The sequence below is a fragment of the Gopherus flavomarginatus genome, chromosome 13 (assembly GCF_025201925.1).
Source record: "Gopherus flavomarginatus isolate rGopFla2 chromosome 13, rGopFla2.mat.asm, whole genome shotgun sequence".
In the NCBI taxonomy this organism is placed as follows: domain Eukaryota; kingdom Metazoa; phylum Chordata; order Testudines; family Testudinidae; genus Gopherus; species Gopherus flavomarginatus.
The window spans coordinates 16,127,324-16,154,781 of record NC_066629.1 but is presented as its reverse complement, the minus strand read 5'-3'; the positions used below and the strand labels follow the sequence as shown (position 1 = coordinate 16,154,781).

The 27,458-nt window shown below is 43.3% G+C and overlaps 1 protein-coding gene across 5 annotated transcripts in view; it reads left to right on the top strand.

Annotated features, from left to right (window-relative positions):
• The first annotated feature begins 343 nt into the window (after positions 1-343).
• APLP2 (amyloid beta precursor like protein 2) overlaps positions 344-27,458 on the top strand; it is a 75,580-nt gene continuing 48,465 nt past the window's right edge. For 2 of the 5 annotated variants that reach the window (XM_050921597.1, XM_050921594.1), the window contains exon 1: positions 345-493. In XM_050921597.1, coding sequence (XP_050777554.1) covers positions 407-493 — 87 coding nt within the window. In that variant the 5' untranslated portion in view covers positions 345-406. Of the gene's footprint in view, positions 494-18,453; positions 18,544-27,458 lie in introns of all 5 variants that reach the window. The other 3 variants (XM_050921596.1, XM_050921593.1, XM_050921598.1) reach the window with 3 other exon arrangements.

Sequence of the window (27,458 nt, the reverse complement as noted above, 5' to 3'; positions counted from 1 at the left end):
CCACCCGCAGAGTCCCCGGCTCTTTCCCAGCCCACGCCAGGTGGGGGCGCTGGCAGCCTGGGGCCGCTCTCCGTGATTGGCTGGCACTTGGGGGCGCGGTGCTGCACGCATCGGTGTGGCGCTCCCCTGTCACGCTTGCTCTGATTGGCGGAGACTGGGAGTGATGGGCGTGGCTCCTTCCCCCGCAGGGTCTTTCTCCGGTAGCGGCTGGAGCTGGGGCTTGGCCGTGTCGTCTGTACGTCGCTGTGATTGGCCGGAGGGGGGACAGGGGCGTGGTTTCATGGCCCCTCTCTCTGATTGGCGTGTCCGGGAGCATGGGCGTGGCTTTGTGAGGCGGCTCCCCGCTGTGGCCGGGCTCTGGCGTTGAGGCCGCAGAAGCTGCAGGGCGGCGGCGCAGACGGGCAGGATGGTGGCGAGCGGAGAACTGGCTTTGCTGCTGCTCCCGTTACTGGCGCTCACCGGCCCCGCGGCCACGTTGGCCGGCTACATCGAGGTGAGGCCGGGAGCGGGGGCGGGGGTGCTCCCGCCGCAGAGCCCCCTTCCGCCTTGGCGCAGTGGCGGCGCCCGGTCTCCGCGGAGCCGCCGCAGAGGCCGCGTGGAAGGCACCGAGGGCGTGGTGGGAAGGGGGAATCACCAGCCCCCCCTGCTGCCCCCCTCAGGTTCTGTTCTGACCCCCCTTTTTGACTGGGGGGCATTTCCGAAGGGGGGGAGCGACCCCCTTTTTGACTGGGGGGGCATTTCCAAAGGGGGGAGCGATCCCCCTTTTTGACTGGGGGGGGCATTTCCAAAGGGGGGAGCGATCCCCCTTTTTGACTGGGGGGGCATTTCCGAAGGGGGGGAGCGATCCCCCTTTCTGACTGGGGGGGGCATTTCCGAAGGGGAGTAGAGCCTCCCTCTCTGGGATCCAACACTGTTGTTCGCTTCGCAGCCTGTTTTCCCTCTTGCTTCAGGATCCAGAGCTTTGCCCCCACCCCACCCACCAATGTCCAGCTCGGGGATAACAAATCAGGGTAAAACGAGCCTGGAAGAGGAAGTTACCCCATTGCCCTCTTGGTGATTACAGTCCTCTTGGGGGTGGGGAGTGTAGCTGGTGTCTCGTTCTTCACATATCGGAGCTGAACTTGCCATTTCGAGTCTCGCAGCCTGATTTGTTTCTAATAATTTTGTTCGCCTGGATTGTGTTACGTTGGTAATGCCTTAGTGTCTCGGGACATAGCGTAGAAATGCTGGCATACCAGCTGGCATGTTTGGCTCGTGTTTGCCCATTTGTTATAGTGGTCCAGTATCAACTGGGTGTAATTGCTTTCCTAATTCGGTGGGCTGCGAATTTAGCTTAAGGAAAAGGTGTCATCAGTGTCCGTATGTTTCTTACATGTACGAAAAGGATCTAATCCTATCCAAGGGCAGCACTTTTGTGATAGAAAGCGATGAAAAATTCATTGGCCAGCAGATCTAGGTAGGAGATGGTTCAGGAAAGGTGGTATCAGTTCTGTAGGAAAGAGGACGTTTCGCCATCTTACCGTGTTGTTTCTAAAGCACCAGCAGCAATTTCTGATCTGAAAGGATAAGCGTAGGTGGAATTTCCTTTTGCCTGTGAAGACAATTTAGGGTTCCTGGAATATATAAAGCCGCTTTTTGCTGTGGGGAAAGAACTGATGCTGTGATCTTGAGTTGGATGGGTTTATGCAAATCTGTCCTGGTGTAGGAGGAAACAAATTCTTATTTTCATTTTGTTTCAGCAATAATGATGCAGCATTAGGCTGGGAATGTCTTGTCTAGTTGCAGATTTCAGGGTTAACTAGCTGAATCCCTCTGTGGTACCTTTTTCCTCTACACCCCACCCCCTATGAGAACTGACCTCTGCATTCTTGGCATGGTAACAAGAATTGTGAGATTCTCAGACGGGTCTATAAGCTTAGGCTATTAGAGGGCAACTTCATAGGGAAAAGCCTCAGTTAAATGCATCCATTTGGTCAAGGCTTCATTATCCTCTTAATAGATTCTGAATAAATCTTCAATTTTAAATTATGCATTGCATTGTCTTTCAGATTAAAGCTTTATCCAAGTGCAGTGAGTTTGTATCTGATAACTATGAAATATTTCAATACCTCTTTTCCCCAATTTGGGTATAACACTTCTTCTTTTTTAAGGCTCCCCTCCTTGAAGTCCTTAAACAACAAACTTCTCTAATCTAACAAGCTACGTGACATGGTAGATAGGAAGATCTCACAGTAGTTTAGGACTGTGTTTTCAACATACCCTGTCTACCAGGGTGAACTTTCATAATGGCACATGCTGATCATCAAAAACCAAGGTTCTAATTTCATAATACATACGTTCAGTGCAAGATAGATGTAGCAATTCATAGTGTTTTAGAGAGGGACAGATGCTATGGTTATTTATGAATGGCCTGATTTGACATCTTAATTCACTGTAAGACTGTAGCAGCTTTCATTAAGCAGAACGGCTACAGCAGCACTGAACTAAAATCTGAAGCCGCATGCTCTCTGTACATACCAACTGAAAACATTTCTTTAAATGTTCCTCATAGCTGTTCTGCAGAACTAATATTGAGTGATTTTTTTTTTCCCCTTTCCTGTGCAACTATCACTTAGAGACTGGCATTTCACCTATTTATTTTGCATGAGTTAGGATTCTCTGTTTAAAAATTACTACAGGTCTGATGTGTTGTGGTGGGAAGCTGATGACAGGACATGATCCTGAAAAATCTGCCTTGGTGTTGTTTTGCCAGGGAGATAACCAAGGTTGGCCTGAGGAATTCTAGCTAAAGCCTAGATCAGATTACTTGGCGCTGACTTGCCTGTGAAGAAGCTTTAGTATTTCTTTGTGATGGTTGGGTTAATCTCCTGCACCTGTTAAAATCTCTGCCAACTTTGTAGGCCACTTCCTCTGTCGTATCCTAGACAAGTTCAGCTGCTTATACACATCCCTTGTGAAAGATTTGCTTATGAGCTTGCACTGCATGTGGGAAGTGCCAACTGCTTTGTTTGAAAGCAAAAATAGCTTTAATTTTATTTCAAGGCTTTGTCTACACTAGAAGAATTAGGACATGGAATTAGTGGTGTGAATAGTGGAGTTTAACTTATGCATATTTACCACTGTTTAAACCTGCTCTAATAGGGTTAAACAACTCAGTTTGAATCCGGTTTATACTCCAACCTCTGCTGTTGTGATTACCTGTGGAGAAAAGCAGCTGTGAAGTGTTAATGTAGACAAGAATTAAAACTGTTATTTTTGAGACCGTGGCGGTGAGTTCATATTGTGCTCAATGCTGTAGTGTGGGTACTAGGTCATTCCTAGAATTTGCAGAATATCATGGTTTTGATAGTGTGTAATTTAAAATTGTTACTTGCAGTAGGGAAATGCATGACTGTGTATGTGCTTTGCTTTGGCATGTTCCCATTAGGTGGATTTTCTATCACTTCAATATCTCAATGCCATTCTCTGTCTTACGTACATCCAGTAATCTGCAAACAACTTGTTTTCCTTTCCTTATTTCAGTGTGTGTGTGTTTTGTTGGAAAATACCAGTACATGCAACTTCATATTGGACAGTGCATTCTGCAAAGACCTGTCATTGGTGACAGTCAGACTTTCTCCCCTGAACCCTATCATGTGTTGATGAAAGAGACAGCTTAGACAAGGTCCCTTCCATATAAATTGGAATATGAACACACAGCAGAAGAGCTGGTCCACTGATTGTGGCAACTATTTAATGATGGTTTCTCTTGCATAGTGATGTGTGTCCAGATGATATAAAATTACTTAAAAAGCATTGCAACTTAATCTTTATTCCAAATATCAACTTTCATTTCTATTCTCAAGCCCTTTAAAGACATTAAGTTTCTGCTTTATTCACTTGACCTTTTAGGTAATTGAGTCTGAAGTAATACAAATGTAACAAGATTTTAAAAAATGAGCTTTATTTTTAATGGCCTTTTTATATAGCTTCTGTGAATGCTCATCTATGGGCTATGCCAATCTTGAACAACTAGAATTTTGGGTGAGGTATAAACCAGATCACCTTGAGACATAATTGTTTAGTCAATGTCGTTATTTTTTTGGTACATGTGGGCACTTTGAAATATAGATGTCTTGTACCATTGCTGCCAGCCTCAGTGACGTGTTCTTTTGACTCAGCAGATGACCACTTAGGGAAATTACAACTCCCACATTAAGAAATAACAGTTCTGTAAAATTTTAGTTCCCAAAATTTGACCTCCGCATTGTTAGAACTGGAAGCAAGCTAGCTTTGTAGTTAAGTTGCATGCTGCATTTTATCAGTCTCCATAGGGTAAACAGTATGACCCTATCTAAAGGCTTTCCAGAGTCTTAAAGGTAAGGTCCCTCTGATATGTACTTAGATGTAAGGAAGAAAGACAAATAGAAAACATGCATAAGGTAGTGCCAGGAGATTTTGTTGTCCTTACTGCAAGTTAAAATGCTGGAGAGAGGTAAACCCCATTCTTTGGAGAATGTTTTCAGCTTTCTTGGAATTTAAGGTGTAGAGGTTGCTTGCTTGTAGTTGTTTTGAAACATGATTTCCTGTTGGTTTAAAAAGAAAAAAAATTCTAAATCATTGTCTTCACACATTTGATCATTGTTGTTGTGTCAACTTGTAGGACATGGATTTATTCACTTTTAAAAAATACATATTGTAATAGTAATGCTTAATTCCTTACTCCTAAACATAGAAGTAATAGGGTCAAAGCATCTATTGCTGTATATTGCCCTTTTGTCCTCCTCAACACCCAGTAGTCCAAGGAAAGTTGAGTGTCTTAATCTTCTGCTTTCGTAAACCTGTCTAATGCAATCTATATGCAGAGTTCTCTATAAGGTTTATGGGCTAAGGGTCTTACAGGCAGAACTTGCTTTACCTGCAGCATCTTCAACAAGTGTTTTATTAAAGGTTCAGACTTCGATCCTACATTCATGTAACTTGAAAATGCAAAAGCAGGGTAACACTTTCCAGCTTCACATCAATTATATAAAAACGGAGCCATTAACTCTAATGCTAGACTGCAACATTTTAAACTATCCTCATCACTAACCGCTAAACACTCAAACATTATAAAGTAGTCTTCAGCCTGTTCACCTTCAGTTTCCATTTGTGAGGGAAAACTCACTTTTACTAAAGACTTTAATTAATACTCTCTAGAAGAAAGCACGTCATACAATCTACAATGATATGCTGCTCATAGTTTGGACGCTTCAGACATCTCTAGTGTTCTGTACATTATTCTGGTCGTTTCATACCTAGTTCTGTAGCTGAAGGATCCTGAGGTGTTTCCTCGTGAAATACATATTGTTAAATGAGTGATCACATACATACATGGAAATTCATCAGCCAGTAGTGACAAATTGATCGTAGGCAAAGCATGAATGTTATAATTTGATTATCTTGAAGGGATATCCTAAATTGATACGTAGTTATGAGGTAGACGGGTTAGTCTCTCTCCCAGGATATGAGACAGACAGGGTGGGTGAGGTAATATCTTTTCTTGGGCCAACTTCTGTTGTGGGTAGAGAAACAGAGACACAAGCTTTTGAGGTTATACTGACTTTGTCTTCAGGAGAAGACGAGTTCAGTGTAATCTTGAATGTTTTGGGGGGGGTGGTGGGATTGTCTTTTTTTTTTTTCCTCTTGCAGTTCTTCTTACAGTGCAAGGGATCTGAATGTTCTTCACTGAGTTAGGGGTTGTCTAAACTAGGATATAAGGGGTGTTTTTAAAAAAGAGATTTGTACTTTTCTCACAAAGGCAGAGGTGAACTCAAATAAAATGTCTTAACGGACTTGAACCTTAAAAATTTTTAAAAATACTTACGACTCTAACCAAGCTGTTAGATGTGGAAAAGATTTTAAACTCAGTTTCTCCTGGGTTTGTTTTCTAGTGGGATATCTACTGTACCTTTGTGAAAGGGTTTTCTTTATTCCAAGGGAATCTGGATCTGTACAACAGTTTTCTGGTATTTTTCCCTTTTTTAAATTTCAGTTGATCACATACTGCCCCACCTATAAGCTTTAAAAATATAATCTTTTAATTTACTGCTCCATGCAAGTATAACATGTAACATGAAAGCTAAGTGCTTGATATCCTCTAATCATTTAAGTTTGTAAGTATCATTACTTGTGCAGTAAGTGTGTGTGTGTAGGATCTGGCCCTAAACGACTATTTCCTGTTGAGACTTAAATAGTGTCTGCCATGGAACTGCATACTAGGTTATTTCCCTATTGAATGAATATGGTTTATATACCTAACTAAGTGCTTCAGCTGTAGTCCAGCCTCACACAGGTACACTGTGAAAAATCAGTCATCTTTTTCCCAAAAGAAACTCAGCTAAAGTTATTTTAACTTCACGTTGTCTAGCTTCCTGGAGTTGATATAAAATGGCAGCATAGCTAGTTGACCTAATGTTTGAGTTTGAAGAACTCAGCCCTTCAGAATTGCATTCACAATGTAACACTTTCTTTTAGACTTTAGATGGGTGACCAAAATACTAATGGTTCTGCAAATGAACCTAAAATAACTTTTTGGTAGCGGCAAAAAATACTCTAGAGGGTTTTATGTAATCAGGTAGCCAACTGATCAGAAACTCATGCAACTAAGCTGCTTACCAGCCCTTCATTTTCAGGCATTACAGTGGACTTTTTAGATCTATTTATTTGGAGGAAAAATGAACACCCATTTGGAGAGATGGGCCTGTATACGCTTTCTGTGCACCATTTGCCTGTCAGGAGCACGTTTACTTGCAGTCAATGTTCATGCTATTATCAGGGATAAAATATTTATATTTAAACTAAAGTAACTCAAACAGGAATTCTTTTCCTTTTTGTTTACTCATCTGTATGCTGCTTGTTTATACTTAGGTGCAAAAGTTAAAATGTTATGAAATACAGCACCTGAACACAGTGGCAACATATTTCCCTTTTCACCTCTGGTGATGATACAGGAAATGCAACAGCATTGTGTGACTCTAACTTAAGTGCCTTGAGGAAGACAAGTGACCTTGAAACTTCTATTGTAGTTGAACCTACTCCTACATATTGCCTGTAAGACAGAAGCTAAGCATAGCACCTGAAGATAAATTTCTCTTAGCCATCCCAGGAGTGACATCAGATGGTCATTTCTGCTGGCAAAGTAGCAAAAATAGACTACTTAAAACTTTTTATGTTCAGCTACCAGGAACTGGATGTGTAAGGCAATAGTCAACAGTTCGAATAAAAAATTTCCTTATAAAATCCTCTTCTGTTAGAAGCCAGAAAGTTTTGAAATAACATATTTTGGATGGGAGCATGAACAAAGAAATATTCACATTTGTCTGGTGCAAAATCTAATATATAGATGAAAAATGAAAGCAAACTAAGCCTGTTTGAACCTTTGCAAGATTTAGTCCTTGTTCAAAGACTGGATAGGAAATGATCTACAGACTGCTATTGCAGCATGTTAGTGATTCAGTGTTAAACAAGTGATTTGATAAGATTTTTGTTAGCTCATGGAGGGCAGGTCTGGAGTAGATAACTACGCAGTGTATGAACTGATCATAGAACAGGAGATAAGTGTACAAAATATTTGCTAACTCTCTGCATTTCATAACTTGTGGTCAGATGGTCTCTTCCTTGTTTGGTTCTAGATTGAAAAGTGACTGTAGAAAGACTGTTCAATATGACTCCCTACCTTGTGTATTAATGACTGGAAATAAGGGACTAAAAATAATCTGATGCAATAAAATTCAATGCCACGGTAGCAATAAAGAAATAAGAGGTGTCATGGTATAATTCCCCACTCTGAACCTTAGCGTCCAAAAGATGGGGTACCAGCATGAATACTTCTAAGCTCAATTACCAGCTTAGTACTTGTAGCGCTGCCACCAACCAGGAATTCCAGTGCCTGGTACACTCTGGTCCCCCCAAAACCTTGCCCGGGGACCCCCAAGACCCAGTCCCTCTGGATCTTTACACAAGGAAAGTAAACCCTTTCCCTCACCGTTGCCTCTCTCTGGGTTACCCTGGAAGATCACTGTGATTCAAACTCCTTGAATCTTAAAACAGAGAGGAAAATTCACCTTCCTCCCTTTCTTCTCTTTCCCCCTCGCAGACTCTCCCTGAGAGAAAAAGTAATCTTAACACAGAGAAATTTAACCTTTCTCTCCCCCTTCTCTCCTTTCTCCCAACCAATTCCCAGGGGGATCCAGACCCCGTCCCCTGGGGTCTCACCAGAATCAAAAACAATCAGGTTCTTAAACAAGAAAAGCTTTTAATTAAAGAGAGAAAAAACAATAAAAATTACCTTTGTAAATTTAAGATAGAATATGTTACAGGGTCTTTCAGCTATAGACACTGGGAATACACTCCCAGCCTAAGTATACAAGTACCAATTAAAATCCTTCCAGCCAAATACACGTTTGAGCTCCTTCCAGCCAAATACACATTTGCAAATAAAGTAAACATAAGCCTAGCTCGCCTTATCTTCCTAATACTTACTATTCTGAATTTATAAAAGCCTGTATCGGAGATATTGGAGAGAAAACTGGTTGCACGTCTGGTCCCTCTGAGCCCCCAGAGTGGAAAAACAACCAAAAACTAACAGAGCACACACACAAACTTCCCCCTCTCAAGATTTGAAAGTATCCTGTCCCCTGATTGGTCCTCTGGTCAGGTGACAGCCAGACTCACTGAACTTGTTAACCCTTTACAGTCAAGAGATATAAAGTACTTTTGTTCTATTAACTCCTACTATCTGTTTATGACAAGAGGGAAGGGGCGTGTTAGAAGAAATCAGCTTCCTCGGTCATAAAAGTGCTTATTTCTTACAAATAAAGCTACGTTTATGTCATGAAGGTCATGGAGGTCACAGAATGTGTCCCATTTTTCTCTCTGGGTGAAATGGTCACCCCACAGCCTCCAGCTGCTGTGGGTGGAGGAGGAACTATGGAGCCGCAGCAGCAGCAGTCACAGACGGGTCATGGCTTCTGTGACTTTGTTTATTGCCTGTGACCTGTCCATGACTTTTACTAAAAAATAACCATGACACCATCTTAGCCTTACTTGTGAATAAATGGACACTTATGAGACAGCTTCACTTTCTGAGTTTTCATTTTATAGTCTGATACAAACTAATTTATTCTTACTGACCTCTGGGATTCTGGTAGATGGTTGCTGGGAGCTTTAGGATTCATCTGTGCCCAGTTAGAATGCTAAGGGCATGTCTACACTGGCTGAGTTACAGGGCCAACTGTTATAGTGCCGCTTACAGAGTGCTCAAGGGAAACCACTGTTCACACTGTCAGCTGCCTGCCCAATAGCGTGTTCCCACTTGCAGCAGTATTCAGAGCAGTGCACTCTGAGCAGCTGTCCCACAGATGATTTCTTCCTCTTCTCCCACAAGAATTATGGGAAGGCAGAGAGGGCCACGGGGCATCCTGGATCCTGTCTCAATGCCCTGTGATGCTTCACATCCCAGCAGTCCCTGTGCTTCCGTCCACACTTGGCACTGTCTTTCAGCAGTTCGTGTACTGCATGCTCTGCCTTTTGGATATGCAGGAATGGATCCTGCACTGTTGACCAATATGCTGCTTGCTTTCACGAACATGTCACTAGTGGCCGTGGAGTTATTCCTTAAACTACAAAGGCAGGAGCAGTTCAACATTGATCTTGCCACACATAGTAGCTGTGATATGAGATTGCTTGTGGCATTCACGGAGGTGCTGACCACTGTGGAACACAGCTTTTGGACTTGGGAAACGAGCACTGAGTGGTGGGATCACATTGTGAGGCCTGTCTGGGATGACGAGCAGTGACTGCAGAACTTCTGGATGAGGAAAACCATGAGCTCACCCCAGCCCTGTGGTGCGAGGACACGAGCATGAGACCTGCTCTGCTGTTGGAGAAGCACGTGATGATGACGCTGTGGAAGCTGGCAATTCCAAACTGCTACCCATCGGTCACTAACCAGTTCAGAGTGGGAAAGGCGACCATTGGACTCAAGTTGATGGAAGTGTGCAGGGCCATTAATCATGTCCTGCTCCAAAAGACCGTGACTGTGGGCAATGTGTATGACATTGTGGATGGCTTTGCACAAATGGGTTTCCCTAACTGCAGAGGGGCGATAGATGGCACGCATATTCCAGATCTGGGACCAAACCACCTAGCCGCTGAATACATTAATCAGCAGGGGTATTTCTGCATGGTTCTCAGGCTGGTCTGGAAAGTTGCATGACATGCGTCTTTTGGAACACTGGCCTGTTCAGGAAGTTGCAAATAGGGACTTTCTTCCCAGAAGATCACTGTAGGGGAAGTCAAAATGCCCATTGTGATCCTGGGGGAAGCCTGTCTTCTCTTAATGCCATGGCTTATGAAGCCATACGCAGGGCACCTTGAGAGCAGCAGGGAGCGGTTCAACAACAGGCTGAGCAAGTGCAGAATGACTGTGCTTTTGGCGGTTTAAAAGGTCTGCTGGCACTGCCTGTGAGGAAGTCTGGACCTGGCCAATGACACTATTCCTATACTCATAGCTACATGCTCCATAGTATTTGTGAAGGGAAGGGTGAAAGCTGCTCGGTTTGGAGTGCTAGTAGCGCCTGGAGCGTGTCCACATGATGCTCTAAAAGCATTTGTCACATTCTCCTTTTGGTGCCTCTTATCACTGTCCTGCCACTCAGTCGGTTCTTTTTCAGCCACGGAGCGCATCATGACATATAGATAAACTAGGAAAGTACAATTTAGATGGGGTTACTATAAGGTGGGTGCATAACTGGCTGGATAACCATACTCAGAGTAGTTATTAATGGCTCCCAATCTTTCTGGAAAGGTATAACAAGTGGGGTTCCGCAGGGGTCTGTTTTGGGACCGGCTCTGTTCAATATCTTCATGAACGATTTAGATGTTGGCATAGAAAGTACGCTTATTAAGTTTGTGGACGATACCAAACTGGGAGGGATTGCAACTGCTTTGGAGGACAGGGTCAAAATTCAAAACGATCTGGACAAATTGGAGAAATGGTCTGAGGTAAACAAGATGAAGTTCAATAAAGATAAATGCAAAGTGCTCCACTTAGGAAGGAACAATCAGTTTCATACATACAGAATGGGAAGAGACTGTCTAGGAAGGAGTATGGCAGAAAGAGATCTAGGGGTCATAGTGGACCACAAGCTTAATATGAGTCAACAGTGTGATACTGTTGCAAAAAAAGCAAACGTGATTCTGGGATGCATTAACAGGTGTATTGCAAACAAGACACGAGAAGTCATTCTTCCGCTTTACTCTGCGCTGGTTTGGCCTCAACTGGAGTATTGTGTCCAGTTCTGGGCACCGCATTTCAAGAAAGATGTGGAGAAATTGGAGAGGGTCCAGAGAAGAGCAACGAGAATGATTAAAGGTCTTGAGAACATGATCTATGAAGGAAGGCTGAAGGAATTTGGTTTGTTTAGTTTGGAAAAGAGAAGACTGAGAGGGGACACGATAGCAGTTTTCAGGTATCTAAAACGGTGTCATCAGGAGGAGGGAGAAAACTTGTTCACCTTAGCCTCCAATGATAGAACAAGAAGCAATGGGCTTAAACTGCAGCAAGGGAGATTTAGGTTGGACATTAGGAAAAAGTTCCTAACTGTCAGGGTAGTTAAACACTGGAATAGATTGCCTAGGGAAGTTGTGGAATCTCCATCTCTGGAGATATTAAAGAGTAGGTTAGATAAATGTCTATTAGGGATGGTCTAGACAGTATTTGGTCCTGCCATGAGGGCAGGGGACTGGACTCGATGACCTCTCGAGGTCCCTTCCAGTCCTAGAGTTTGAGTCTATGACGCAGGAAGTCCTCCTTAGTTCTTTGTGGCTGCTTTCTAATTCTGCGCAACCGTTTAGCTGGCGGTAACAAAGGGAAGCTGGGCTCCCCAGGTCACCTCTCTGAGGCCAAAATACAACGTTTACAGAAGCAGTGCTGTTTGCAACACACAGGTCACTGATTCAGTGATTTTAAAAAACAGCCACTATTCACATACCTATCACTAAGTGGCTGACCCTAGGCAAGCACACAGAGCCACAAATCTTTTATTTGCAAGCAACTTGCCATCTTGTCTGGTACAGTAACCTCACTGGCCTGTAGCTTAGGCAGGAGAGGGCAAGGGGGAACAACTGTACAAGGAAGTCTTATACCAAACCTCTGAGTCAGAATATCTCTTTCCCCCACCACAACCACAAAAAGTAACTGTCTGTTTCTGACTTGCTGATTTGGCCTACTTTTGCCTTCAGTTACTGTATCACACAATAAAGCAAGATCTGATACTCAAGAAGTTACTTACGGAGCACAGTAATACCTACATAGCTACTCCATTGCTGGTATTTAACTTGCTACTTTATCACGAGTATAGCTAGGACATGAAACCTATAAAACAGTGTTCTGTAACAGTTTTTTCGCTACACCATTCAGAAAATATTTACTGTTAGGTTGAGGTGACTTAGAGGTAAAACATTTTTCAGGATCTGTCCTACATTAAATTCCGAGCCTTGATGCCTAAATGAAAAAAGCCAAATGTGTGTCTTTTAAAATAATCTCTAGGCTCTTCCTTACATTCTCTTGCATTATGTTTTAGATCCAGCTCCTTGCCAAAAGCTCTATCCCATTTCTGTTTCAGCTCTCTAGTGAATGAATCCCACTAATTGTCACTGCATAATGTGAAGTGACAGCAGCAAAAAGAGAAACCTTGGCAATACCATCTGTTACAATAAACATTATGCATTCATCTGAGATTTCAAGTGGATTTGAATTGCATATTTTGCAACAGTAGCTAGTCTCTGCTTTGATGTATGGCAGCATCTAGGAAAGCCCTTAATCATCAAATTCTGTTTTGGTTTTGGACTCGGTGGGCTTTGTTGCCAAATCTGAATTAAAGAATAAACTTTTTATCTGGATTTATTAGCACCGGTGTGAATGGGATAAGATCGCTTTAGGCCTACTGTCATAACCAGATAGTTAAGGGTTAATGTTCTTTTACCTGGAAAGGAGTAACCTGAAACACCTGACCAGAGGACCAATCAGGAAACAAGACTTTTTCAAATCTGGGTGGAGGGAAGTTTGTGTGTGAGTCCTTTGTTCTTGTCTTGTGCCTGTACTCTCTCGGCTATGAGAGGGATTTTTTCTGTCTCCTGCCTTTCTAATCTTCTGTTTCCCAGTTGTAAGTACAAAGAATTTTTTTCTTGTATTTACATGTGTGTAGTTGCTGGAGTGTTTTGAATTGTGTTCTTTTTGAATAAGGCTGTTTATTCATATTTCTTTTAAGCAATTGACCCTGTATTTGTCACCTTAATACAGAGAGACCATTTTTATGTATTTTTCTTTCTTTTTACATAAAGCTTTCTTTTTAAGACCTGTTGGAGTTTTCCTTTAGTGGGGACTCCACAGAATTGAGTCTTGGTGGGAGGAAGAAGTCAGCGGGGAAAATCTTTGTGTTAGATGTATTAACCTGACTTTGCATACCCTCTGGGTGAGGGAGGAAGAGGAGAGATTAGCTCTCTCTCGGTACGTGTGTTTTCCAGGACTGGAAACGGAGAGGGTGGAGTCCCTCTGTTTAGATTCACGGAGCTTGCTTCTGTGTATCTCTCCAGGAACCCAGGGAGGAAACACCTGGGAAGGAGGAGGGGGAAGGGAAATAGTTTATTTCCCCCTTGTTGTGAGACTCAAGGAATTTGGGTCTTGGGGTGCCCAGGGAAGGTTTTTGGGGGGACCAGAGTGCCCCAAAACACTCTAATTTTTTGGATGGTGGCAGCTTTACCAGGTCCAAGCTGGTAACTAAGCTTGGAGGTTTTCATGCTAACACCCATATTTTGGACACTAAGGTCCAAATCTGGGAATGTTATGACACCTACTTTTTTGGCAAACAAATCTGCACAAATTAATGTAACTGACTATAACTGGAGGTTCATTGCAAGCTGGTTACTAGTGTTAGCAGTCAGTCGTTTAGTAATTGTGGCCTGAAATAGGAGAGATGAAAATAGTCCCTTCAAAAGAGGAAAACCAAAAAATGTTGATAGAAACCTGTAGTTTGAGCTCCTAGTGAATATATCACACTTGAACATGAGGTTTTCTTTGCATAATTCATCAATTGCTGCTAAAGAAATGGAATTTCATGTCTGGTTCCTCATTCACAGCAAGATCACATAGACGTTTGGAAACTGAAGACCATGAAACCATGTCAGGATCTAAATTAAGTACATTAGCTCATGCAACAAACTCAGCGAGAAAATAAGATTTTGAGTGTGGGTCTGTCTGGCACGTCTTTTCCCACATATGCTTACCTATATGTTGCTTCCCTCCAGCAGAAGGGAAGTGGGAAGATGCTGCACTGAGAGTGCCATTCATAAAAGAAGTAGCTCTGGAATGGAGCAGGCTGCTGTGGACACCCCCACCTCGACCAATGTAAATAATAACTGGAATAATTAAGGGGCATCTAAGTCTGCACTGGCTGCTAACAAGCTGCATTTTATGTCTATAGTGATGAGTAGAAAAAAAAATGCCCTTGAGATTAGAGGGACTTCAGATCTGCAGAAACTGGTGGCTTAAGCTTTTATTTAAAAGTAATGAGTTCCAAGCCTTCATTGTGAAGATGATCTCATATATGTATTCCCAATGCTGTCTTCCCCAGTCTGCAAATGGAGTACTAGCCTCCAGTAATGGAACTGTCAAGTAGTGGAGGCAGTTTCCTCAGAAGATGACCCAGCACTGTGGAACCTGCTCCTGTAAGAGATGAATGTCACCAAGATCCTCACTGTCTTCAGAACAAAATGTATAGCACTCTAGTTGGATAGGGTAGCAAGTGGGACTAAGACTCTGGTCAGTTTCATTATTTCAACACTGAACCCCACAGGCATCAGCAAAGCTGACCAAAATCACATCCATTTCACTTTACTACTGCTTGGGGGATGCAGATGTTGTGAAAGAGGACTCAGAATGGATGTGAGGGGAAGGGCATAGAGTATCAAACTCAGCTGTTTCAATGGGAAGTAAGAAGCAAGTGGTAGTAAGAGGACGCAGTGAATGGTATCTGTAGATGACTGCTCCTCCTTTCCAGCAGCAAGAGGGGTTTGGAGAGGACTTGGCATGTATATCACCTCCTTGCTGTAGCATATGACAGATGGGAGTGATCCAGCAACAGCACCCTGCTTGGAATTAGCAGCTGGGCTTCTTACCAGGGCATTGCCCCGGACAGTGAGGACACCGATTCTATCTTGGTAGGTGTTGAGCTTTTCAAGCCCTGAAAGTTACGAGCTTTGTGTTTGTACCTTGGTGGCTGTGTGCATGAATAACCCTCTCCTACTGCCAGTCTGTACCTGGAGGTAAATTATTCTAACGTTTTAGCTGCTGCTAGTGTGATTTGTCATTGCGCTCCCTGCGTGCCGCCCCCTACTCCCCCCCCCACACACACACACACATGCACACTGATTCCTGTTGCTTTGTTCAAATTGCATCAATCCTTGCTCAGCACCACAGCTAGTCATAGGTGACTCTTCTGTTTAGGGTGGCGGCCACTTTCACTACAGATAGCAAAGGCAGAAGATGGCTATGCTCCAGCAGCACATCCGTGATGTGGTATAGCATCCTGCATGACTCTAGCCCAGAGAGAGCCATATCAGACCTTACAGAGTTCTAGCTTTCTAAGTCTCAGCCTACAGTTGGCTTAGAGCCTCCAGTCCTTGGCTACATGCTCTAGCATTTATCAAGCTCTTCCATTATACCTAGCTGATTGTACTCCATAGCTCAGAATATACTCAAGTCAATAATCATTTTACACTTGCATTCTTTTGATTCTTCTGTCTGCGATGCTTGGCTTCATTAGTGCTATTTCCTCATGTGCATTAACTTTAGATTAGTTATGTCTTTACAAAATTCCCTTAAACATCTGTCTTGCCTCAGAACATCTTTTTCTCAGGTTAAGAGAAACAGAATAGGCTCCGAGCAGCGCTCTCACACACCCCTAAATACCTTCCATATGGCAGTTGTATCGTGTTAATTCACTTTATTTCAGATAAGAAGTACAGGACACTACATTAATGCATGTCCCACACAGCACAAACAGTGTGTGTGTGTGTGTGTGTATTGCTTGCTGTGTTTGTATAATTGACCTCAAGGGCCCTGGAATTCAGATTTGGAGGACATGATTTTTGTTAGAGAGAATGCATACAGCAACTAAATCACTCTCTCTTTAGAGAGAGACATTCTGAAAAGACCCCTAAATATTTGGCCCTTGGATTGCATGTCTTTCAGTAAACAGAGGTAGTGGAAGACCAGTTGTTTCAAAGCGACTTAGTGGCTTTTACTTTTGGTAGCCCTGGTGTCCTCACTGCAGCTGGATTTTTCACCTTGCCTGTAACTAATTTTGAGGGAGCTCTTGGAGTTCAGCTCCACTTTAAAAAAAAAAAAAAAAAAAAGGAAAAAAAAAAAAAAGAAAGTGGCTTATTTTTTTCATCCTTTTCTGGTATTAGGTGTAATAGACATGTGATGAGGTAAGACTTCATAATCACGAAACAGTGAGGACATAGCTGCCAGCTGGAGCTAACTGTATATTAACTATGTGGGACAAGTTTAATGCATGCAGCTGTTAGTAGCTAAAGTTTGAATCATATGCACTTGTGTAATCACTTTCATAGCTACAACTTGAACTTGTAGGTACTGATTTGCCTGTACGCTGAGATTCCTCCTGAATTTGGGCACTTGACTTTTGATGGGTGTCTAAAACTTATTTAGTGGGCTGGTAGCTCAGTGTTATAAGCACTTAGTGCTTTTACTGTATTGGAGTATTTCAAGCTTTTTCAGAGGTTTGCTTTGTGATAGTTGCTTTGGAATGAGATGAGGATTTCTGTGTGCTTTGGAAAAATATTTTAATCATTAATAAGGTTAGACTGACATCCCTCAAATAATGTGCCCCTCTCATTGCAGAGTACATTCTTATACGTGATGCAAAGAGGATAAAAATAGCATTTACTAAGATGCTTGAAGAGGCAAATCTCACAACATGGCATGGAATGCATGAAATAAGGAAATAGAGAGTGCACTACTATTTGTATATTCAGTCTAGTGGAACATTTTAGTTAGAACAATAATTGCGTGTATATAGCATCTTTCATCGTAAAAAATCCTAAATGGCTTCAAAGCTACCTACACCCCTGAAATATGATCAACTGATGCAGAGCACACTGCACAACAATTGTGGAAGGAAAAGCTCTTGATCAGGGTCCATTGGGACCAACTCCAAATCTAAACAGATATTTTGAAGTGGAGGGTTGTGGGCTGTGTGTGGACACTAAGGTGACCTCCAAAACACCTGAACAAAGTAAAAACAAGGGAAAGATAAAGTACTGAATTGACCTTTCTATGATTTGGATTTGTGGTTCCAGACTATAGGTATTGATCTTCAGGCTACTTGACCATTCCCTTTGACTAGAGATCTTACTCTGACTACTTGAAGGAGCTTCCAGCCTCAACACAAGTTGTGGGGATGGGTGTGGATAGGAGGCTGTGTAACCTCAAAACTGCCAGCAATTCAGTATGTAGGAGATCTGGGTCAGAATTTTCTGTTTCTTTAAACAAAAAAAAAAAATAGCTGATTTATAGACAACTTGTGTGTACCAGTACTTCTGTTGGGTGCAACACTGGTGTCTAGACTCTAGATCCTGCCTAGAATTGCACTGTAGGTTAACCTCTGAAGGACCCTATTCTCTTGTGCCTGTTAATTCAGTAGCTGTTATCTGATTAGTTTAGTTTAAATTACTTTCCTCTCCATCTCCATGCTATTTTGTAATTTGAGTCTCCTTTGTGTGGATAGGTCAGCATGTTTACATGGTGATCTTAGGATAGTTGAGTATGGGCTCAGTCTAACATCTGTTGATGGATTTCTATAATCTTGGGTCCTTTGCTGAACATTCCCTGCCTCCAATGCTATATAGTTATATTCAGTCAAATGTAAATCTGTGTCCCTCTTAAGCACATCAGTTTTGGGCCATGAATGGAACTACTCAAAAGTAGCTGAACTATGGTCTCTTAAGGGCCTGAAATGTTGGGCATAGGACCTTGCTTTTGACATGTTAAACAGAAGGCTATTGAAGCACGCAGGGCACCAGTGTGATGTGTTTTCGTATCTTGTGGGCTTCTGCATGTTCAAGCTGTAATTTCAGTGTGAATACATCTCAAGTGGCAGATCGGTTGCCCGTGAAAAGAATATTATGTTTCACACGGCTAATCCACTGCAGTATTTTACTTGATTTCAGTGAGATTAATCCCTGTGGTTGAGACGCATATGCTTTCATGAATGTCAGAAACATATATAAGGCCTCAGTGGACCATGTCCAGAGTCAGCTAATCAAAAAAGCCTACCATGGGGCCATAATGGGAAATTGACTTATGCAACATTTCCATACTTTGAAAAGAATCTCTGAAATTGTTCACAGGTTTCTTGCCCACAGGCTGAAATGACCTATTGAATCAATACTAGAATCAGTCAGCTCTCAGATCAGCACAGTATGGATGGAATTTTTGTGGTAAGTCAGCATTTCTGGTGTCGTCTGGGTCTGGATTTTTTAAATGCAAGGAAGTTCAAGCTTGTTCAGTTGTCCAGTACGCAGCTTGTTTTGCCACTTCTTGATCAAGGCAAGCTCATTCAAGTGCACACTTTTTACAAGAAGTGCCTCTGTTTCCCCAGCAACCTCATACCCACATTACCTCTAGCAAGAAGCATTTGAGCACCCAGAAAAATGTACACAGGAAAACCATAACTAGTGTTTTGCCTTTTTTAGGGGAAGGTGATTCCACAAAAGTATTTGAAGCAGTTACACACTATCTTTTCGTTCAAAACAGTGAATAAATTCCATAAGTGTCTTCATCTTGAGACTTATGTTCCTGTGGCTTGCGGGTACTTGAGCCTTGTGTGCTCCCATAAGACTAGGTTTAAAAGCAGCTAAGCAACTTCAAAAGGAAGTTCTGTCTAGGGATAAAAGTTCTTTGGGGTTTAGATACTTTGGACCTGGGTCTAGAGGTCACTCTGGATTAGCCTCAAACAAGCTATTGCATACAGTCTGGGAAAATAGCTCATGTTTGCATGACTTCACCCACTTTTTGCAAAAACTAGCTGACTTCCTGCTTTATACTAAAAACTTCAGACCAATAATAGTCAAACTCTAAAGCTTTAAGGGCTTTACAAAGCACCATGTTTGTTAGAATCTCTTTACCAAAGACTTGGACTACCAGCTGTAGGCAGCTTCCACCACTTCCACTGCCAGCCTAGTATTAAAACTACTACAAAACTTGAGCAGTTAGACTGAGGTAGAACCCTGGGGGGTGTGGGGTGGGGGAATCCTTCAAAGAAACCTCAAGGCAATTGTGCATCTGTTCATATATGGTGGCTTCCTTCCTCTTGAAACAAGAAGCTGAGTTGAAAACTGCTGGAAAGCTCTTTGACGAAGATTAAAGGCAGTTCTCACATTTAGTCTTGATTTCACTTGACAATACCACAGTCCAACCTAGTTCAATAAACTCAAGAGCTATAAAACCCCAGTGCATTTAAAAAGCAGATGTGCATGTGCAAAGTGCAAAAGATAAATAATGTGCTTAGATCAGATTTACACTTCAGTAGTGCTGCAGTAATTATGAGAGCACTTGATAAAGTCAGTTCAGCTAATTGGACTTTTTGGACCTAGTAAAACCAGTTAGGCTGGCCAGGATCCAATCCCCTTTACTACATGCTATAAATGACTTACTGCTCTAAATAGAGATCTGCAGCTCCTTTTAGAGAAACTATTGACTGCAACCAACAAACATTACAGAATGCCGGTCTAACCCCAACATGGCATTTTTAGTAACTGAATAAAAACACAGAAAAATTAGTCATGATTGCTTAGTGAAAGCTTGAGCTACCTAAAGTTGTTGAAAGTTTCCTTTTCTCAACAAAAATGGAGAGGGTGGGAGAGACTTCAGTTATTGTGGTGTGTGACTAAATAATTCTTATCTGTTGATGTTTAGTGACTAACTAGTAGGGCAGTATGGACTTTAGTTCTCCCTTCAATTAGTAGATCACTTAGTGTTTATATTAGAGCAAGGCCAGAGGCTCCAAACTGTACGTTGTATGTACACATGCAAAGATGAAATCCTTACCTCCAAGAGCTTACAGCCTGAGAATGTAATGGTTTTAATTCTAGTTGAACTAGGTCTGAACACATCTTTCACCAGAGAGTTCCTGGCAGCATACTAGACTGGATAGTTAAATACTGATATAGATTACCAAGGGAGGTTGTGGAATTTCCCCATCACTAGGGACTTCTAAGAACGAGTTAGGGCTTGTCTACACATCACAAAGTTGCAGCGCTGGTGAGGGGGTTACAGCGCTGCAACTTAGGAGGTGTACACATCTGCAGGGCATCACCAGCGCTGCAACTCCCTGTTTGCAGCGCTGGCCGTACTCCCGTTTTGTCTCGGGTGTAGAGGATCCAGCGCTGGTGATCCAGCTCTGGTAATCAAGTAGAGACACTTACCAGCGCTTTTCTTGACCTCTGGGGAATAAGCAGGTATCCCAGCATACCTGAGGAAGCCTCTGGTAATCAAGCTGGTCTCCTTCCCTGGCTTGCTCTCGCGTTCCCCGAACCCCGAGCAAGCAGGTCTCCTTCCCTGAGGCTTGCTGGGTGGTTCGGGGAACGCGAGAGCAAACCGGGAAAGGAGACCAGCTTCGCCGCGGTTTGCTCTCGCATTCCCCGAACAAGCAGGTCTCCTTCCCTGCGGTTTGCTGGGTGGTTCGGGGAACGCGAGAGCAAACCGCGGCGAAGCTGGTCTCCTTCCCCGGTTTGCTCTCTCGTTCCCCGAACCCCCGAGCAAGCAGGTCTCCTTCCCTGCGGTTTGCTGGGTGGTTCGGGGAACGCGAGAGCAAACCGCGGCGAAGCTGTTTTCCTTTCCCGGTTTGCTCTCGCGTTCCCCGAACCCCCCTTGAAGCCGCCCAACAGCACTGCAGTGTGGCCACATCTAACACCACTTGCAGCGCTGGTTGCTGTAAGTGTGGCCACTCTGCAGCGCTGGCCCTATACAGCTGTACTAATACAGCTGTAACAACCAGCGCTGCAAAATTGTAGATGTAGACATACCCTAAGACAAAGATCTGTTAGCAATGGTATAGATATATGTGGTCCTGCCTCAGTGTGGGGGGCTGGAGTAGTAGACCTCTTGAGCCCTACATTACTATACAAAACCTTTACAGAGTAATACTAGCTGGTAACCTGTGTCAAAAGAAGCCTTACTGTCACTTTTCTCTTCTGCCATGCTCCATGCACACACTTACTTGCCTTAAGAGGCATGTTATTGTATAGTAGGATTGTGACAGATGAAAGGCAGCCAATTGGATTTCACAGCTCTGGAAAAATGTTAATGAACACATCCAAATTAGATGGAAATAAGTAACTTTCACTTACACACACAGTGTGATAAGGAATAATCTGACTTGAAGCTATTTACTCACTGAAAAAAATTAATGGATCACCTCCTGCTGATCTTAGTTTAACTGGCACACAACTAAATAGTATTGCTGTGCTGAACAACTTTTAAAGCACAAGGCAATTGCAGTTCTTTGGGAATTTAGTACTCCAGTGATGGGGAGGCAATATTGGCTACAAACACTGGACTGTCTCTCAGGTGGCTCAAGAGAGGATGGGTCTTAAACACTTGCGCAAAACGTATCTGCGTCTTTCATATTGACATAGGACCGGCCCATTCTTATGAGTGGTTAAAACAGAATAGGAAGAGACTGTCTAGGAAGGAGTATGGCAGAAAGAGATCTAGGGGTCATAGTGGACCACAAGCTTAATATGAGTCAACAGTGTGATACTGTTGCAAAAAAAGCAAACGTGATTCTGGGATGCATTAACAGGTGTGTTGTAAACAAGACACGAGAAGTCATTCTTCTGCTTTACTCTGCGCTGGTTAGGCCTCAACTGGAGTATTGTGTCCAGTTCTGGGCACCGCATTTCAAGAAAGATATGGAGAAATTGGAGAGGGTCCAGAGAAGAGCAACAAGAATGATTAAAGGTCTTGAGAACATGACCTATGAAGGAAGGCTGAAGGAATTGGGTTTGTTTAGTTTGGAAAAGAGAAGACTGAGAGGGGACATGATAGCAGTTTTCAGGTATCTAAAAGGGTGTCATCAGGAGGAGGGAGAAAACTTGTTCACCTTAGCCTCCAATGATAGAACAAGAAGCAATGGGCTTAAACTGCAGCAAGGGAGATTTAGGTTGGACATTAGGAAAAAGTTCCTAACTGTCAGGGTAGTTAAACACTGGAATAGATTGCCTAGGGAAGTCGTGGAATCTCCATCTCTGGAGATATTTAAGAGTAGCTTAGATAAATGTCTATTAGGGATGGTCTAGACAGTCTTTGGTCCTGCCGTGTGGGCAGGGGACTGGACTCGATGACCTCTCGAGGTCCCTTCCAGTCCTAAAGTCTATGAAGGCGGATCAGCTCAGTGTTCAATTAGAAAGCAAGCCTTAGTTCAGCATTTGTCTACTCCCTCTCCTGAGCTTGGACAGACAATTGAATCACACTATCCAAGTCAAACTCAAGCAGTGCATTTTTGCACCATGATGAGATGTAGTAGATATGTCTCCATTCAGGGGGAAAAGCAAACAGTCTTGTGGCGTATACATTTCTAAGCACACTCGAAACAGCTCTGATAGGGCTTCACACTTGTGTGAACCTCTTGATTTCACTCCTCTAGCCGTCCATTTACATGTGGTGGAAGTGTAATGTTTGTGTCTAGTGTCTGAGATACCAGAGTGCCTCTGATTGTAATAGCAGTTAACACTTATATGACTAAGAGGAACGTATCCAGTCCTCTGTGAGGATGGCAGAAATGACATTCCTTGAGTGCCTTTAGGGGTCTCCAAGGATGCAGAAACATTTCAGAAACTGCTTTAAATCTGGGCTTGAAAATCTTATCAGACACCTAGAGGGTGATCCGAAAGATGGAAGGAATGGGCATATTGTCCAAGGGAAAGGCCCAGGTTAGAAGCCTGTCTAAGGGAAGGGAGGGAGGAAGTGTGGACTCTGCTGATGGTTCTTTCTTTCACACTAAATTCTTCCTTTTACATGGCACTGTAATTATTGGAAAGGATGACAAGTATTGACCCTTCCAGTTCTCCCACACCATACTTCCTGAACACTTAAATAAGGAGTGTTAGTCTTTCTGCTCCTGCCAGCCTGTGGTTCCTGCTTGGTAGGAGGAGAATAAAAATCATACTCCCCAGCCCCATAAGACCATCTTCAACTTTGAATCCTTCTCTGTTGCTCATAGCTCTTCTGAATGACAGTGGAGGGAAATGATGTGCCTGCTTCTCTGCTGCCTAGTGTGGTCAAAATAGCTGTTTTCACTCTCTTGCAGATTGCCAAAACTTTGAGCAGCAACAAAGGCACTGGAGTTGTCCGAGGATTTGGGAAGGCTGCACTGAGTGGGTTCATATTTGTGATGTCACTGTAGCAACCTAAGTGCTAGGGACCCTTTTTTATTGAAAGACTAGTTTTGAATGAAGCTGCTGGCCCTAGATCCTCAACTTACAAGGGAAGGTCTCTCCTCGTTGGTTACTGGAATCGGTCAAGTGGGTTTTCCCTCAAGCCCTGTGTTTCACAATGAGAAATAAAAATCTTATTTTCTGTGGCTTAGTAAAGTCAGGCATGAATCATTCTGAATCATTTATTATCGCAACCTAGAAATAGCAGATGCATTTCTAAAGCACTTATCACCACAGCATCTACTCAAGGTGCCTGAAGTCAAAGGGTTTTCTGTGTAAACAGCAATATAAGGTGCTGTCTAAAATTACAGTTTACATCAAGATTAGACACTGGCTGGAATAAATAGCAGGGGTGGGATTCTGCCTTTAGGTTTAATTCTAATTAGCACCGTCTTCACACTTGATAGAGAATAAGCGCTATAAAAGACTGTCACTCTCAGGCCTGGTTTACGCTACGCATTTAAACCGTTTTTAGTAGCATTAAACCAATTTAACCCTGTGCCCGTCCACACAACGAGGCCCTTTATATCGATATAAAGGGCTCTTAAAACCGGTTTCTGTACTTCTCCGCGATGAGAGCAGTAGCGCTGGAATCAGTATTGCCATGTCGGATTAGGGTTAGTGTGGCTGTAAATCAACAGTATTGGCCTCCGGGCGGTATCCCACAGTGCACCACTGTGACCGCTCTGGAAAGCAATCTGAACTCGGATGCACTGGCCAGGTAGACAGGAAAAGCCTCGTGAACTTTTGAATTGCATTTCCTGTTTGCCAAGCATGGAGCTCTGATCAGCACGGGTGGCAATGCAGTCCCAAATCAAAGAGCTCCAGCATGGACCGTATGGGAGATACTGGATCTGACTGCTGTATGGGGAGACAAATCTATTCTATCTGAGCACCGTTACAGAAGATGAAATGCCAAAGCATTTGAAAAAAATCTCCAGGCTTTGATGCAGAGTTCACAGCACAGTGCTGCGTGACAAGCGTAACGGAAAGCCAAAGAATCAAATGGACGCTCATGGAGGAAGGGAGGGGGGACTGAGGACTCCAGCTATCTCACAGTCCCCGCAGTGTCCGAAAAGTGTTTGCATTCTTGGCTGAGCTCCCAATGCCTGTAGGGTCAAACACATTATCCGAGGTGGTTCAGGGTATATCTCATCAATTTACTCTCCCTCCCCAGCCGTGAAAGAAAAGGGAAATAAATTGTTCCTTGACTTTTTTCAGAGTCACCCTATGTCTACTGCATGCCGCTGGTAAACGCGGTGCCATAGCACTGAACAGCAGCATCCTGTCCCCTCCCCTCCCCGGTGGCAGACGGTACAGTGCAGAAGGACTGGTAGCTGTCCTTGTCGTCATCCCGTGAGTGCTCCTGGCTGGCCTCAGGTGAGGTCGAGCAGGGGCGCCTGGGTAAAAATAGGAATGACTCCCAGTCATTCCCGGCAGATGGTACAGAAGGGCTGGTAACGGTCCTCATCATAGCAACTGGGGGCTGAGCTCCCATCAGCCCCCCGGCCTTTCATGTCTAAAGAAAAGATTCTGTCCTGCCTGGACTATCATAGCAGTTGGAGGCTGCCTCTCCCTCATTTTATCTCAGTAAAAAGTCAGTGTTTCTTATTCCTGCACTCTTTATTACTTCATCACACAAATGGGGGGACCCTGCAACAGTAGCCCAGGAGGATTGGGGGAGGAGGGAAGCAACGGGTGGGGTTGTTGCAGGGGCAACCCCAGTGAATGGCATGCAGCTCATCATTTCTGCGGGATCTAACACGGAGCGGCTGTGCTCTCTGGTACACTGGTTCTCTAGTACACTTGCCCCATATCCTGGGCAGGACTGCCTCTATTTTTAGATAGAACATAAAGGAGGGAATGATCTGGGGGGGTCATTCCTGTTTTGTCTTTGCGCCCCCAGCTGATGTCAGCGAAGGTCAGCCAGGAGCCCCCATGACAGCAGCAGCCAGTACAGAAGGACTGGTAACGGCAAACGAATGCTGCTGTGTAGTGCTGCAGTACCGCCTCTGTCGGCGGCATCCAGTACACATACGGTGACAGTGACAAAAGGCACAACGGGCTCCATGGTTGCCATGCTATGGCATCTGCCAGGGGAAAAGGGCGCAAAATGAATATCTGCCGTTGCTTTCACGGAGGAAGGAATGAGTGACAACGTTTATCCAGTATCGCCCGCGACACTGTTTTTGCACCTTCATGCACTGGGATCTCAACACAGAATTCCAGTGGGCAGAGGAGACTGCGGGAACTATGGGATAACTACCCACAGTGCAATGCTGCAGAAATTGACGCTAGCCTCGGTGCATGGACGCACACCACTGAATTGTTGTGCTTTGTGTGGCCGCGTGCACTCGACTTTATACAATGTTTTACAAAACGGGTTTATGTAAAATCGGAATAATCCTGTAGTATAGACATAGCCTCAGACATGTACCAGCTGCTGGCTACTTTCATAGGCCTGTAATTTATACAATAACCTATGCTTTTAATAGTGTTTTAAAGATTGCAGTATAAAGGCTGCAGCAGTTTGGAGATAAGAAGACAGCCTTGCTTTATCAATGTGTTTTTTTTGTTTTTGGGTGGGGTGGGGGGAACATGTTTAATTTTAGTTTGGATCAAGCACACACATGGCAGAGCCTAAGGGCTGTGAGCAAAGAATAAAATTTTTGTTCTTAAGCAGTGGGCCTTTCTACATTCAGGAGAATGTCATTAGCATAGTGTGAAAAGCTGATGCTTTAAAAACATATTACTGCCTGTTTGATATCTCCACATTCTGATAGTTTAGATTTGGGTATTTGAAGGGGTTTTCACTTCCAAAGAATTTGAATATTAATTGCAAGGATTAGCTTGTTTAAAAACCTGTATAAGAATGTTGACAGTTTTGGGAGAGGGTTTGGAGGAGGGAAGGGGTAAACATGACGTGGAATCAAAAGACTTGAATACATTCTAATATACTGAAGCATCTCTGCACACTGGAGGAAAACTGATGCTTCACCTGGCCTTCCATCTTAAACTAGTTGCAGAACTTCAGGATATCAAACCCATATTTACAGGTTCTGAAACAGTTGCAGTATGCACGCACAGTTATCCAGCCCAAGTACCAGGTAAGCTCTTCATAGGAGGTTAGTTTGAACTTCCAAATGGCTGGAGTCAGTGAACTGAACTGGATCCTATCTATCTTCCCCTCTAAACTTCTGTTCCTTCTTCCAAGCATCAAGGGCAGCAAGACAGAACACACCCTAAAAAGCTGTTTGGTTTCATGCTTGCTTTCTCGAGATCTTTTTAGAGAAAAAAACTCATCTGCGGCACCACCCAACCCACAATACTTTAATTGATAAAACATGTGGCTGACCTGAGTAACCACAAGTTTGTATACTGGTAAATGCTGTCCTTCCAGCCACTCCGCTTTCTGTCATATATATCCCCTCACTTGTCTGTAAAGACAGTCATTTAGACTTAGCATTTTGAAGCATGGACCTGTTACCTTTGTGTTTTCTGTAACGCGCCTACAATGCTCATTAACTCTCTAAAATAAACAGTATTTTGGACTGACTGTTCAGAGGGGCGTTCATTACGTTAGAATTGGTAAAACAATATCCCCTTTCAGTCTTACCGGATGACTTGAACAAATCTGTATGTTACCGAAGTCTGTTGTTTTATATTGATATCCCAGTTACATTTACCAGTAAAAGGTGTGAAGACTTTCACCCAAATATCTTCTGAGGTTTGTATTGGTGTGTGTGGTTTTCGGGCATAGTTTTGTTTTGGAATAAGATTTATACATTATAATTTTTTATATCTGTTCTTGAGGTGGTAGACAGCTCTCCTTTTAGAACAGTGAGGGTAAGTATGTGCCAGTGAACACATTCACATGCAGCCTTATCTAGCGGAGACATTTTTAAGCTAGTGAATAT